The following is a 14848-nucleotide window of genomic DNA, read 5'->3' on the forward strand; positions in this document are numbered from 1 at the left end:
AGAATATTAAGAATTTGATGGTCAATTTGTTAAAAATCACTCTCAAGGTGACCAGGGAGAAAACATTTAATCCCTAGGGCTAATCCCATCCTACTTCTTTGGCTAGATTTATTGTTTTACATTCCATAAATTATTACTTTATATTTCTTATTTTATTGTTCTGTATTTTGAATAGACACAAGTGAGCAGCTTTTCATATTTTTCTGGCCTTCATGTTATTGAATATTTTGGGAAATGAACTGAAGAAGCATCTTTGGTTTTGGATCTCTTGGCGCTTTCTCTTTAAAGGGAGACTTGGCATCATATCTACTTCCATCTTTCCATCCTGATTGCCAATCTGTTTTGTCTGTCTAATTTTCTATAATATTCATTTTGGCCTTTATTATCTGTTTTATATAATTATATTACTTCTTACCTGCAGCGTACCAAAATTAGCGTCCGTTTTACCTTTGTCCATCAACAATTGCTGGGAACAATTCCAGCTGTTTTACAGATGACTGTACCGAACGAGAGGTGAACAGCGTGGGATCCCCAAAGACAGAAAATGGACAACAGAAACTCAGGTACTTTACCACTTGCTATACAAGTGTTCATTTAGTTATGGGTAGAACTAAACGTTATGGGTGAAGCAACTGAAGTAATAATTCAATTTAAAAATTAGAAAAACAAAGATATAAATGCAAACGGTAGAAACGTCGCCCAAAACTGTCATCTTTACTGGTTTCTCACCAGACGCTAATTCAAACGGATAACGGACCCGGTGAATTGCCCCATCAATCACGAAAATATGAGCAGACACTCCGGGGGCCCATATCCTGATTTAAGGCTGAGGCGATTTCAACTTCTGTGTCCTCACATGGAAGGCGTCTTTTTTGATGCAAAAGCCTCACCAACTCTCGCCGAGTCTTGGCGCTTCTTACTGAGGGGGAAGCGGAGTTCCTTGTCATATCCGATAATTGATACGTCCACCGACCGGTGCAACTCGAAGCCCATGAGTTAATAAATCCCGACGGCGTAAAGGAATGCAACTGGGCGAGATTTTGGGGTGCGTTTGCGCGTTGGGGAAGTCCCCAGAGACTCTGCAAAGGGAAGAATGGGTGGGCGGCGGGACTGCTCCGTGGGCTTCTTCTTGTTCTTTTCGAAGCCATGGCTTCTTCTCTGCCTCTGCGGTCAGATGATGGCTCACCCTCGGATTACGCCAGCTCAACAGGAGGATGTCCATAAACTATGCGGGTACACTAGATTTCCCGAAAACTGTGTTGACGTGTTGCTTCTTGGGCGACAGCCAGCGTTCGGCCACGATGACGTTGCCAATGCCGCCATCGCTACCGTGGAAAAGATCAGAGAGGAAATGACGACCCCGGGGCTCTCAATCTTCTCTCTCAAGGCAACGGATGCGGCGGGGGCAAGGAAAGCGGTTGGTAGGCAATCTTTCGCTATGAGCCTTTTCAAAGTTTTGTAAAAAAAATTTTTTCCGACCAAGTCTTGCGTACGATCATAGGATGCGTTATCGACTCTCTTGCATGGACTGGCAGAGTACTGCAAGGAGCTCATGGAAATGTCCTTTTGGAGGCTGAATCAGACCATGAAAGCGCTCAAGTCAGCGCCGTCGAAGAATAAGGAGGACATCCAGACGTGGCTGAGCGCGGTGCTAACATTCCAGGAAACGTGCAAGGACGCCGTCCACGAACTTGAAAGCCCTCAATCGAAACCGATGTTGACGAAGATGGAACGTCTGGCGGCAATGTCCAGCAACGCCCTCGCCCTCGTTAATCGCATCCCAAAGGCTTCTGCGAACGAAAAGCCGCAGTACTTTGCCTCGGAGGAGCGGTTTCCGTCGTGGATCTCCAAGGAGGACGTCAGGCTCACTGGTAGTGCCGGCGTAAACCCGAGTGTGGTCGTCGCGGCCGATGGCTCAGGCGATTTCACCTCTGTGACGGAGGCGCTCGCTCCCGCGGCTTCTAAGGGAGGCCGACCCGTGATCTTCGTCAAGGCCGGCGTCTACAACGAGAAGATCAGAGTGACCCAAGAAGATGTGATGTTGGTTGGAGAGGGCATGTACTCGACAATCATCTCCTATGATTCAAGCGTCGGCGGCGGTTCGAGAATGCCCGAATCGGCCACCGTGGGTAAATCCTCTGGAGAAATAAGTATTCGTTCAACTATCTGATTTATATAATTATCGATGCTCACCATTTTCTCTCCTTGTCATCGCAGCCGTGACGGGGGACCGGTTCATGGCGATGGACATAGGGTTCGTCAACTCTGCAGGCCCTTCCAGTGGCCAGGCGGTCGCCCTAAGGGTAGTCGCCGACCAAGCCGTGCTTTTCAGATGCAGCATTCAGGGTTACCAAGACACGCTCTTCGCCGAATCTCTAAGACAGTTCTACCGGGACTGCGACATCATTGGAACTATCGACTTCATCTTCGGAAATGCCGCCGCCTTCTTCCAGAACTGTAACCTGATCTTCCGGCGGCCGAGCACCGGCGCCTTCAACGCCATGATGGCCAATGGTCGCACGGACCCGGGGCAGAACACCGGCTTCGTCGCTCAGAGGTGCTACATTGAGGCCGGATCCGACCTATTGCCCTTGCAGAATTCCGTCAGATCTTACTTGGGAAGGCCCTGGAAGAGCTACTCTCGCGCAGTCGTCATGCAAACATACATCGAAGGCTTCATCCAGCCCGAGGGCTGGTCCGAGTGGTCAGGGGGGTTCGCCCTCCTCACGCTGTATTTCGCCGAGGGCCTCAACGTGGGGCCCGGTTCCGGGACCTCGAGCCGGGTCACCTGGCCGGGGTTTCACGAAATCAGCGCCGCGGAGAGTTCCGAGTTCACCGTGGCTAGCTTCATCCAAGGAACGTCGTGGCTTCCTTCTACTGGCGTGACTTACGCGCCCGGTCTGTAGCGGGCCCAGCCAACTAATCTTAAGCCCTTCACCATAACTCAATCATCTTCGAGAAGGTGGTGCTTTTAAACAAGGTCAGCTTCTGGCTCCGGATGCCAAGACCTGCGCGATTACGGTAATTTATTTTCCCAACATAAAATCCTGTTACCTCTGGAGGTTTCTTTCTGAGTTAAAATGACTTATGTCTTTCGTAATCCACGATGGGGATCACCGCGGAATTCCGGCGTTGATGCCTTGGTAAGCAGTAACGTCGGGTACTCTTGCGAGTGAAACAACCAGTAATCTTGGGGTATCCGTCTTTAGCATCTGGTCGTTGTAAACAGGTGATAAGTGCGTAAATATATCTTCCTTCCACTAGGGAAGCCTTGAATCGAACAGATGAGATGTTTAAATGGCAAGGGTGAATGAGATATGCGTTGACGATGAGATAAACTTGTTAATAAGACCGACATGTTTATCGAGTTATAGTTTGGAATGCTGACTCAGCGTAGACCGCGATTTATATTTTGGATGGTCGTTTTAAGTTACTCAACTTATTTTCCTATAAATTAGACTTATAATCGAACATAAATGTAGTCCCAAGTGTGTTCTAATGGGTTTTATGATAGAGGTTTAATTTATTCTCTCAGCGATATCCTACTTTCTCTGAGGTAAGTGAAAATAATCTAGGAGACTATCACAAGTCTTCGTTAGTATTTTTCACTTTTCTGCTACCGCAATTATTCTCCATAGGCATTGAAAGAAGCCCCATGATATCCAACTAATTTCCAATATAATAATCTCCATAAAATAAAAAACGTCATGTCCTCTTCAATCCGTTTTTGCGTGATCCTTCTGGACACATTTGCTCTCTCTGTCTTCGTACCACGAAGACAACCAAAGTAGATGAGGGCCGATGCTGGAATGTTGGAAAATTATTAAGCCTTTAAGATTGGCTCGCCTACTGGTCCTCCAACCCCGTGAAGATAAGGTGACCCGCTCCCATCTCCTCGATGCCGAACCATTCCCATAAGACCTACAACTTCAGGCGAATTCCAAAGTACAAACGGTAAAATCTTATGCAGGAATAATAAGAAATGAGATAGAGACAGCATGGGGTTGGGGAAATGCTTGCTCGGGAATGTGCTTTGGAGGTTCTCGATGCCTTCTCACAGGAGAGATGTAAGTAAAGAGAACGACAGGAACCTTTTGTATGAATCGACAACGGGAAAAACTTGAAACGGCCTTTGGGCATGGCAACCGCCTAAAAAAGAGATTACTTAATGAAAGAAACAATAAAATAAACCGCTGTGTTACCATTAAACGTTAAACACCAGGAAAATAAATTATTCGAAAGTGAATCACCACACCATAGAGAAAGAAAATGAGAAAAAGGACAAAAAGTTATGAGAGGCTGCTTCTACCGGTTTACTGATTGTTAAGAGTCCGACCATCAAATGCCATTTTTTGCAATCATGAAGTTCTTGTAGCTTCACAAATTTTCATCACTTGTAGAAACTTAATTTTTATGGTTTAATTCATTAAGCATCATTTGGCGTCATTGAGATGGCGGGATTTCCAAATGCATAATTTTTAATATTTGTGATGTAAACAAATCGATGATCATTGAAAATTTCAATTCCATATTGTAGGAAAGCCCACTGACACCTACTATTGGCTTGCTTTGTGGCTATTCCATTAATAAAATTGGTCAATAGGTGCAAAATGTACACAACATTGGAAGGTCAATGGAATGCTATTTATATACGTTTAAAAAAGGGATTCTTTGTTCACATAAGTATTGCGTCCAAACCATCCATATCCTCTTTAAGATGAATATGAAAGAGCCCAATGTCAAAGGCTAGCAAAATGCTAGATTATGAGAGAATATCATGCAGGAGTAGATCCACACAGAGAATAAATTATTTGAAAATCACAGGTCCTGAATGAAAATAATCTCATGAAAGTTGTTATAAATGAATTATCTGTACTGAAAAGGCCCTCTTGTGTACATTTCACACCAAAACTGCTCCTACAGTTAAGCCATGCGCCTTATTACCACTTGTTATCCCGAAATGCTCTAAACTGGATATCTCTTAACGCTATAAAAATTAAACATCAAGAATATTTACTTTCTTAGACAAAAAGTTTATAAACACATTAAAAATTATCTACTATGAATAAAATTATTAACTTTAGAATGTTAGTACGGTTTACACGTGTAATAAATGAAAGACATTGATGGTCGTAAACTAATTTCCAAATAACAATCTTATTCATGAAAAAAAAACTTGTCCATGTAATATATTTTTTCACAAATAAAATGTCATATATTGTTTCATAAAACTCAAACTTTTAGCTGTTTCTGTTGTTCTCTTATAACTATATATTAAAATTAATTTTCTTACATGTATAAATAGTAATAATTTCCCTATATAAAATCTAATGTTATTAAGGATGTTCAGTTCAATTTGTCTTTACTTTGAATTCAGTTAGAGGCTAACTAAAATTTGATTCATATAAAATTAAAATAATTAAATTTATTTTAATTGTGATAGAGAAATTATAATGTGATAAAAACTTTATCATTTTAATTTAAACATTGTAATATGCAAAATCCTATTGGCCTCGACATTGGAAATTCATTCTCCAATGGAAAAATCTTTTTTAAGCTTGATAAAATTGTTATCAGGGTGATTGTAGAATCTAAAACCTATTTATCATATGTCAATATATGATAAATGCATAAAAACATGATGATGAGTCCACCCAATTGAAAAGTAGAACAGTAAGAGTACAAAACCATGAATACTAATTTGTAACATTCAAACACACTTAACCACCATGACAGTGTAGAAAAGTAAATGATAAATAAGAAACTTGGATATAATTTGTGAACGAATATCAACAGTCATGTTTACATGAAATTTTTTATTGGCTATTTGCAAAAGTTATCTCCTAATAGAAAATACCAAAATATATTTTAGCATGTAATATTAATTTTTTACTTATCTAATTATTTAGAAAAATATATTGATAAATTAAAATCATTCATAAATTCTTTTACCATACAGTAATATTAAATTAGCCCACAATTCTAATGTAGTTGAAGGTTTAAGGTTCAATTATAAAATCAAATATATGTTCGGAAGAACTTATGGAAGCCAAAACCATTTCTGGAAAGATGTATTATCCAATTCCTAAGAAATACCATGGAATAACTTGAATTCAGGCCAAAAGTGAAATCAAAGCGAATTTAATAAAAATATGTTGTGAATTAAAAGTTTCTAATGTAATCATTGTATCTTCCTCTGATTAAGATTCCTTATTATGTAAGTTGGTACAAAAAAAAATTAAATATTAATTTTACCTATTCAACATTTCGTTTTACTCTGGTAGATATTCTCTCATCATGCTGATATATTTATAAGATCACCTCAATCACTAAAATGAATTTATAGTCTTAGGGGTTGAACCATAGGGAGGATTAAGACTGAAAGAAGATCCTATATATTTTCTGTAGTTTTCATGATGAAATCATCTTAGTGATGTACCTGATTTAATCATTGATTAAAGAACATGCATATTTTTTTGGATCCTATTTTCTAAACCCAGATAGAATAGTGAGATTCAGAAAAATTAGGAACTCCCTAAGAGATTCAAAAAAATTAGAAATGAAGTTTAAGAATAATTTATGATCCTTGGGTTCCTTCTTCCATTGTATCATTGGCGCCACTATCTCCTACCCAAGGAGTTTGTACTTTTGTTAGATCATAGTGCATTATGACCTTGCACAACTAGAAGAAAGTCAATGATCAACACGCCCGCTAGATTGTCTGTCTATAGGACTACACATTCGTTATCCGACACAAGAAAGGGAAGGATAATGCCATAGCTAATTCTCTTAGCTGAAGGACAGTTGGCCTCAATCTGATGAGGACCTGAGTTTTGGGATTTGATCAACTCCCCCAAGATTACCTGACTGTCCCGACTTTGGGAAGATTATCAGTGCTCTTTGTGACGGTCCGAAGTCTAAATATTGAGACTATTACCCCTCTGATGGCTACTTTTCCATGGGAAGAGGTTATGTATACCTCGCTCCTCGCTACGAGATTTCCTTATCTGGGAGACACATGAAGGTGGTGTGAGCGGGCATTTTGGTGTCAACAAGAGCTTCCAATCCTTAGAGTTCCAGTTCTACTGCCCGTCATTGAAGAGAGACGTTGAGAAGATTGTCTCCCGCTGCTTGACCAGCTCCAAGGCCAAGATGACGAAGTAAAATGCAGGGCTCTACACGCCCTTACTCGTACCGGCACATTCTTGGGATGACATTAGCTTCGATTTTGTTCTTGGTCTTCCGAAGACCGCCCGAAGGCACGACTCCATCATGGTCATAGTCGACAGATTCTCTAAGATGGCTTGCTTTATAATGTGTTTGAAGATGGCAAACATATCGCGAGTAGCACACCTATTTTTTGATGAGATCGTCCGCTTGCATGGAGTACCACAGTCGATCGTGTTGGATCGTGACGTGTGCTTCACAAGGTATTTTTGGAAGACCTTATGAGTCTTGATGGGGACAAAACTCAAGTTTTCCAAAGCCTATCACCCGCAGACGGATGGACAAACAGAGGTAGTCAACCGTAGTTTAGGAAATTTACTTCTTTTCAACGTAGAGGATAGCCTCACCACTTGGGATCGTGTCATTCCCCGCGCCGAGTTCACTTTCAACTCCTACGTGAACCGTACCACTGGTCGCACACCGTTCAAGATCGTACATGGCCAGGTACCTCGTAGGCCCTTAGACCTCGTTCCAATAGAATCACAATCTAGAGTCTTTGAGGATGACATTGCATTCACACATCATATTAGGGACATGAATCATGGCATTCATACTAGCATATTTATGCAAAATGAGAAGTACAAGATTGTCGCTGATGTCAGTCGTAGGTCAGTCAGCTACACTATGGGAGATCTTGTCATGGTCAGGTTGAGGCCTGAGAGGTACTTTCCTAGGGTCGCTACAAAGTTTCATGCTTGTAGTGCTGGGCCATTCCCAATAGTTTGTGTGGTCAGTGAGAACCCCTACATTATTGGGGGATCTGTCCCACCATCAAAGTTAGAGATCTGGTCTGATAACATCCTATGCCACCCATCATTGAGCCTCAGAACCCCTCAAGTCTTAGTAGTGATGTGAGCGAGAGACACCATCTACCCCCTCTCATCTTGTCCCCATTGAGGCATGAGCATGTCGAGTGGATACTGGAGGTAATTAACACTACCAGGGAGTGGGTGGACCGTAAGTTACTTCTGCATTGGTAGAGTCAACTGCCTTCTCACGACACGTGGATTTCAGAGGTAGAACTCCTTTGGCTACGACTAGAGCTCGTCCAACCCCTTGAAGATATCATTGTCTCTAACTCAGAGGAGCTGAGTTCTTCCCACCCTGGGAGGATGATGGATGACCATCCAGTCGAGCGTGTCTAGACTCGTAAAACTCAAGCCGATGTGAAGAACCTGCATTTCCACTACCAGGTTTGAGAAGTCGCATTCACATCGTCATTGTTACGTGTTTAGTCCATTTGTATTTTATTTATGACGGCCCATTTCTCATGTACAGGCTCCATCATAGTGTCGTTTTACTCTTATCTGATTGTTCTTTGACTATAGGGAGGCCTCCTCCTGTGTGTGTATGAGCCTCCCCCTTATGCGTTTGTTTTGTTTGGTGTTCTAGTTGCATCTTTAAGGGGGGGAATCCATGTTTGACTTCTTTCCCCCCTAAAGGACCCTTTTAAGGGAAAGCCCACTAAGCTTATCTATTAAAAGGGGCCCAATAGGATGCCCATAACTGCCCTCTTTTACTAAAAGATGAGGGGGGTTGGGTGAATGAGTGGCAGTTGTTGAAGTTAATTTTATGGAGGAAGAATATTTTTATTGTAGCATCCTTGTGAGATGGGTTAGGGCGACTATCAATATGATCTAGTGCAGATCTCACCATCCTTCCCTCTCACTCCACCAATAGTTTCTCTAATAAGGAGGGTGGATTACATCGCTACTGTTTTGCCCACTCCTTGGCCGTTGAGTGACGCTGTTCTGGATCATTTATGCGATTCCAAAAGATCGATACCGTGACTTCGGTAGCTGAAATTGATTTCACCATTGTCTACACGGTTAGTCTTCATCGCATACAGTCCAATTGACTACCCCGACACAACCTCAACATTCTTATGCCCTCGTGTTTCTACAATCGTTTTGGTGTCTTCTGAAGTCCCTTTTTTATCAAAGAGGAATGCACACGACCGATAGATCTAAGACACTGTCTGCTTCTCGTTGCAATCGTGCCAACCCCCTCGCGTGATCAGTGATCATGTCCCTTGGGAAGTGATATTCCGTGGCAGATCGAGTCAACATTGTATGAATTGTGACTCTCGACACCAAGAGATTCACGTTTCACCACCGCAACTGAGTCGTGGATGAAGCTATCGATTGAAAATTCTCTTACTTATCATCGTACTAATGGGGGATTTGGTACATCTTCCACGATTAGTCTGCCTCAACGTGCTGTTTCCCCATCGCAGTATCACCTATCGCTGGCACCTTTGCGGCAGACTCTGCCTAGGTGATTGCTCAGTCCAGGAGCTTCCGCTGAAGTTATCAGTCGGTGTGATGCCTTCGCACACATTCATTACTTGAACGAGTGTGAAAGTCTACTGAGCCAGCCCCGATGCTGTTTGCAGTATTTGCCACCATCATTCGTAAAGACTACACAATTTCCATTGAATTGTCATCCAATCAGCACGAAGGTTTCTTGATCCTCTGTCGTGGAAGAGTTCTGATGTATTCACCCAGAGTTCTTTCGTGCTAGCACTCACCAACAACATTTCTATCATCATGACTGGATTCCTTCATCCTTCAACGACAATCTCAACTCGCCCGTCACAAGGGCCTGGTCCCAAGCCACATCATCTTCCCTATATTTAGCAGTATCATATCTCTTTAGTGATGATCCCCGATTGCTCATCGCCCTGAGATAGTGTTGAAGCTTGTGATAAGATTAACCATTGCACTCATGTTAGGGAAGTTTATTTGACGGTGTAGGATCTGCTCATTCACATCGACAGTGCGGACGTTCTTGGACGAATATTGTTCCCCACTCCATCGGCTCACGAGCTGATTATGCAGATCATTTGAAGCTTGGTTGTGCCACGACTCTTCCTGTGTTGGCATCTGGGTTATGTGTCGGATGACCCAGATTCTGATGTACTTCTCATTAATTTCTATCGTACGCTTCATTTCACTACGTTGCATGGCATGTTGCCCTTCGTTACCCCTGTGGTGTAATACAAGCCGCCGATCCCTGCACAATGTGTTACATCAATAACCAAAGTTTTTCTACAAGAGGAACTTTTATAGCATGCTTTGATGGGTTGGAAAGCTTTTTCTCTTGGTCATCCATTATGTAGATTAAAGGATGATAAACATCTCGAAAAAATTCACTTAAAAAACATCCATCTTTGCCATTTTTTGTAATTTCTCGTGCCATTTAAATAAATGAATTTTCTCCTAACTTTACTTGTTGATGTACACATGAAGTCACATAGTTGAATCATGGTCCATTATGGGTTTATAATGTTTTCTATATTTTCATAATTTTCGGATTTCAATATTTGGACAATAAGTTCAGTTCCCAATGAAAGGGGTAGGGGAGAAAAAAATTATCAAATGCCTTGTACTTTTAAGTATATCTCCCAACATCCAATAAGGGGACCAACCACTACAGGGCGAGGAAAGATCCGCAGACCAAGGCTGACCGGCGGTGAGGGATTGGGTTGAGGCGATGATGAGGTGTAGACGATGATGACGGTGAGAAGAAAACCAAGAACTCTGAGATCCACCAAGAAGCTATTTCTTGGACGAACAATTGGGAAGAATATCACACCAGCGGTGATGATCTTGATGATGAGAACAACTTGTTGATGACGAACTACGAGAGCAATGAACCACGAAGACCATGTGAGGAGGTGGCTTCAATCCTTTCTTATGATCTTGCTAAAGCTATCTGAGACCATCTGGCTAGAAGAAACTAAAGGACAAAGAAAAAAAAACCTCACTTGATTTCTCAATTTTCCAGTCTGTCCGTCCTCATGGGCATGTCGTCCTTTATATAAGGCCGAGGGCATGCCCAATTGGGCGTAAGAGGGAACTGTCTTGAGACGAGTGGTTCTCTCAAAATAACAAAAAAAATGTTCGAAAAGGATGAGGCGAAAACACGATATGCCCAGTCCATAATTCGGTGAAGAAATTACAATAAAAGAAATAAATACAAACACGTGCGGCTCCACTTTCACGCGGAGTACTTAAACGACGCGTCGCGGGCCTTGGCTTGAGCGGCTTGGTGAGGTTGCTGGCATCGTTCCGTGTTGATGGTGAAATGGTCCCCCATAATTGCATGCCCAAGCGAGATGGGATTTGCCAAATTGAAAGTTTGAAAGTTTCTTCTTGTGTTTTTAGAGAGTAGATAGCAATTACATCCGTTACGAGTGGAGAAAGTGGTTCCATCATCGTCGCATTCACAGTCACACGTCGAGATCACTTCATGGGTCACCTCGCTGACGATTGGTCTTCTCCATGCCCACGTTTTCTTGAGATTCTTCAAGAACATGGGTTTCTTTATCAGTTTCTTCATTCAAGATCTTCAAGAATTTCCTGTCCAGGAAACATCTTGAGAGATACGATAGACGCCATCGCTGCTGCAGCCGCCGTCGCCTCCACCACAACCGTCGTTGTTGTAGCCACTGCCTCTGCCACTGACGTCGCCACCACCGCCGTACAACCGCCGTCACCGGCAACCAGTTTCCTTGTCTGAACCCTTCTGCGATCATACAAGCCTGTGCCCGCACTCCTGTTGTGTGCCTGTCCGCAGACTCACCGTCTGTGCACCCGCCATCATGTCTGCCTGCGCGCTCACCCGGTGTTGCAGCGCACCCCATCCTTGCACTTGCCCGCGTGCTGTGTGCGCGCCTGCCAGCCTGTCCTCTAGCGCGCTCGCCCAATACCGCCCGTGTACTGCCCGCCCGGGTTCGCCGTTCACCCACGTGTTCACCATCCTGCGGCCGTTCGTGCACCTTGCCCTTGTGCTGATCCGCGTGCGTGCCTGCTCACCCAACCCGCACGCTCCGTTCACACGCCTATCAGCTCTGTTACTGCGTGCCTCGTCCGCACGCCCCGCGCCAGGCACCTCTAGTCCAGTGCAGTCTTCATTCTCTCCAACATCGCTATTGAGGGAGCACGATACTTGGCCATCGTCTAAAGCCAAGTTCCTTTCGTATTCCCCTTTTCATATCACTATTATTACCTTTTGCAGTGCCATTTTCCCCTATCAGTTCCTCTACCGTGTTTAATAAATATGAATCAATTAGGATATCCACTTTTGTCGAGAGGTAGGGTATTTCTCAAGGTAGAAGATTAGTTTAGTGACTAAGAAGGTGTGGACATCTTTGGGCTGTAAAATGCTCCTTTCATCCTAGGTGTTCCAATTGATTTCAAGGGTCATTGGGAGTTTGCTGTGATCCTTTTCTTTTAGAATTTTAGTGGATTGTTCACCTAGTTAGTAGTTGTTTCTAAATTGCTCGTCAAAGAGTTACTTAAAAACACTCTCATGCATAACATTTGACTTTCAGTATTTCTCATTTTATTGTGTTGTAATACGAGCCGACGATGCCGCCAAGCGCGTATACATGTATTATTTGATGGTATCCGGGTTATTTTTTGATTCTAGTGCAAATTAAGGATAATAAATACATGATAATTGTTAATGGATAGGTTTCTATGAGATAGCTTTGTATACTGCCTTTTTTTAGAGCATGTGTAATGAACCCCAAATGAGGCATAAGATTATTCAAATTTTAAGGCCATTTTGGGATCATTTCATGTGTAGTATCTTCATTTTATATGGATCTTATTTCATCCTCTAAACAAAAACATAGGTAAAACATCATTTTTACCTATGACTTTTGCATACTCTAAAATTCTAGTTATTTCTTAGTAAAGACGTGTTTAAAAAATTATTAAATATGATGAGTTTAATGCTTTCCCTAGAATTTCAGTTTATGTTTTTGAAGGGAGGAAATCATAGTTTTAAAAAGAAACAAAAGGAGAGATAGAGGAAAAAAAATTATATAACAGTTGGGTTTTAAGTGACGCAGTGAGGGTGGAGCCAGGGCACAACCATCCCCAATGTAGCGAGAGCTGGACGGGCGTGGTCCACTCAGCCTAATTGATAAACCATAATTTGGGTTAAATAAGTTGTTTTAAGGCTCTAATTTATGCAACAATATTTATAAATTATTTTAGGTAATTTTTTTTCTGGATTTTGAAGCATTTGCTTAATAAGAAATTAATGAAAGAAATGAAAACTAGACTTCAAGCATCACGGAAATACAATTTAATCTCTCATTACCTTCTTTTTGTGGATTCGACCCTTAGTTACATAACAATTAACAGTGGAACACATTCTACCTTTTAACTGTGATTTTCTCCTTTCAAAAACTTAAAGTCTATCCTGAAGGGAAATGACAAAGCCGATCTCTTGCCACCCCCCCAGAGGTTGTTGTTCAGCCCCCAACCTGCCGTCGCTTTGCACATCATAGCTCCACTGATCTCTGCACCTGAACATGTCGGCGATGCTACACAGCACACCACTGTGCCAACCACTACCATCCTTAATGTTGCCGCTCCACAACCAATTGCCACTATGTCCTATGTTGTCTGTTTACGGATATGGACTAGAACCCCTTGTGCCAACAAACCCTAACGGAACACAAACATGAGGGTAGGGGCCGGGGTCTCCACTCGCCTACTTAGTGAGATAGGCCCCGAACCTAATGGGCGTGAGGCACCTTGGGTGGAGAGGCCCTGGTTTCACCATGACGGCCCTAGGGGGAACACTGCCCCAATTCAAAGAGGACTTGGCCTATTGGGCCAGGCTAATGCTTGGGACATACCCCACTTTCAGGTGCCCAATGGGTGGCCATAGTGGAGCCCTTCCTAGGGTTGTCCATGAATGGAGCGATATGGACCACCTCTCACCTCTAGACGTAAAATGCAGGACGAAAAAACACTCAACACTGAGGGAGCCTCGTTTGGTCAACCTAGTAGTTACCTCTAGTGCTTCCTCATCATGACTGTATTGCAGAGTAGGGGTGGGGTTGTGATGTAGTCGACGATGATGGTGCTTTCTCCGATAACTCTTGGAGCCGGCTGCACCCTTGAGGACTGTTTCAAGGGCGTCCCACCACCGTGATTTCCCCTTCAACAACCGGGCACATCCTCATCACAAGACGATGGAGCCCCCTACCTTCTCTAATGGAGATCCGAAGCGGTGGGTGCATTGTGTGGAGGAGTACTTTTGAGCCTTTTTTGCGAATGATGTCGCACGCATATGAATTATCTTGTCCTACTTGGATGGCAAAGCTTCTTCCTGGTTCTGCTACCTCAATGATTGTACTTGTTTCTAAGACTGGGAAGAATTCCAACGACAGTTGAACTGCCATTTTGGACTCAAGCCTTGTGATGCTTACCGTCGTCTCTTCTGTCTGCAATAGAAGGTCACAATTGATGATCTGGTTGCCTCCTTCATGGATTTGGTGGGCTCTTTGCTTGAGTTGGCCGATGACATGGTGATGCATGCGCCGTATGCAGCCCTTCATCTAGGAATCCACACTGAAGTTAACCGCTCTCAACCTATGTCCACTACTGAGCTCATTGACTCCACGTTTGAAGCTGAAGCCACCTTAGCCAACTTGAGGGATCTCGATCACCAATGGCCAGAGTGCCCATTATTACTCTAAGTAGAAAACCCAGCCTGGGGACATGGCCGACACTGTGCCTCCCAACGCCTACAATTAACAGAATATGAATTCCATATACACAAAGCTCAGGTCCTATGATATTTGTGCAATGAG

The 14848-nt window shown here is 43.1% G+C and overlaps 1 protein-coding gene across 2 annotated transcripts; it reads left to right on the plus strand.

Annotated features, from left to right (window-relative positions):
* Positions 1-585: 585 nt before the first annotated feature.
* Positions 586-3184, plus strand: LOC144713660 (pectinesterase 2-like). 2 transcript variants are annotated; one of them, XM_078588313.1, is made up of 3 exons: positions 586-1421; positions 1536-2129; positions 2218-3183. In XM_078588313.1, the coding sequence occupies exons 1-3, from the start codon at positions 1094-1096 to the stop codon at positions 2904-2906; spliced, it is 1611 nt and encodes a 536-aa protein (XP_078444439.1). In that variant the 5' UTR covers positions 586-1093; the 3' UTR covers positions 2907-3183. The 2 variants fall into 2 exon arrangements, with proteins under 2 accessions (XP_078444439.1, XP_078444440.1); XM_078588314.1 differs by having other exon boundaries at positions 1244-1421; positions 1502-2129; positions 2218-3184.
* The last annotated feature ends 11664 nt before the right edge of the window (positions 3185-14848 follow it).

The sequence above is a fragment of the Wolffia australiana genome, chromosome 16 (assembly GCF_029677425.1).
Source record: "Wolffia australiana isolate 7733 chromosome 16, ASM2967742v1".
Taxonomy (NCBI): Eukaryota; Viridiplantae; Streptophyta; class Magnoliopsida; order Alismatales; family Araceae; genus Wolffia; species Wolffia australiana.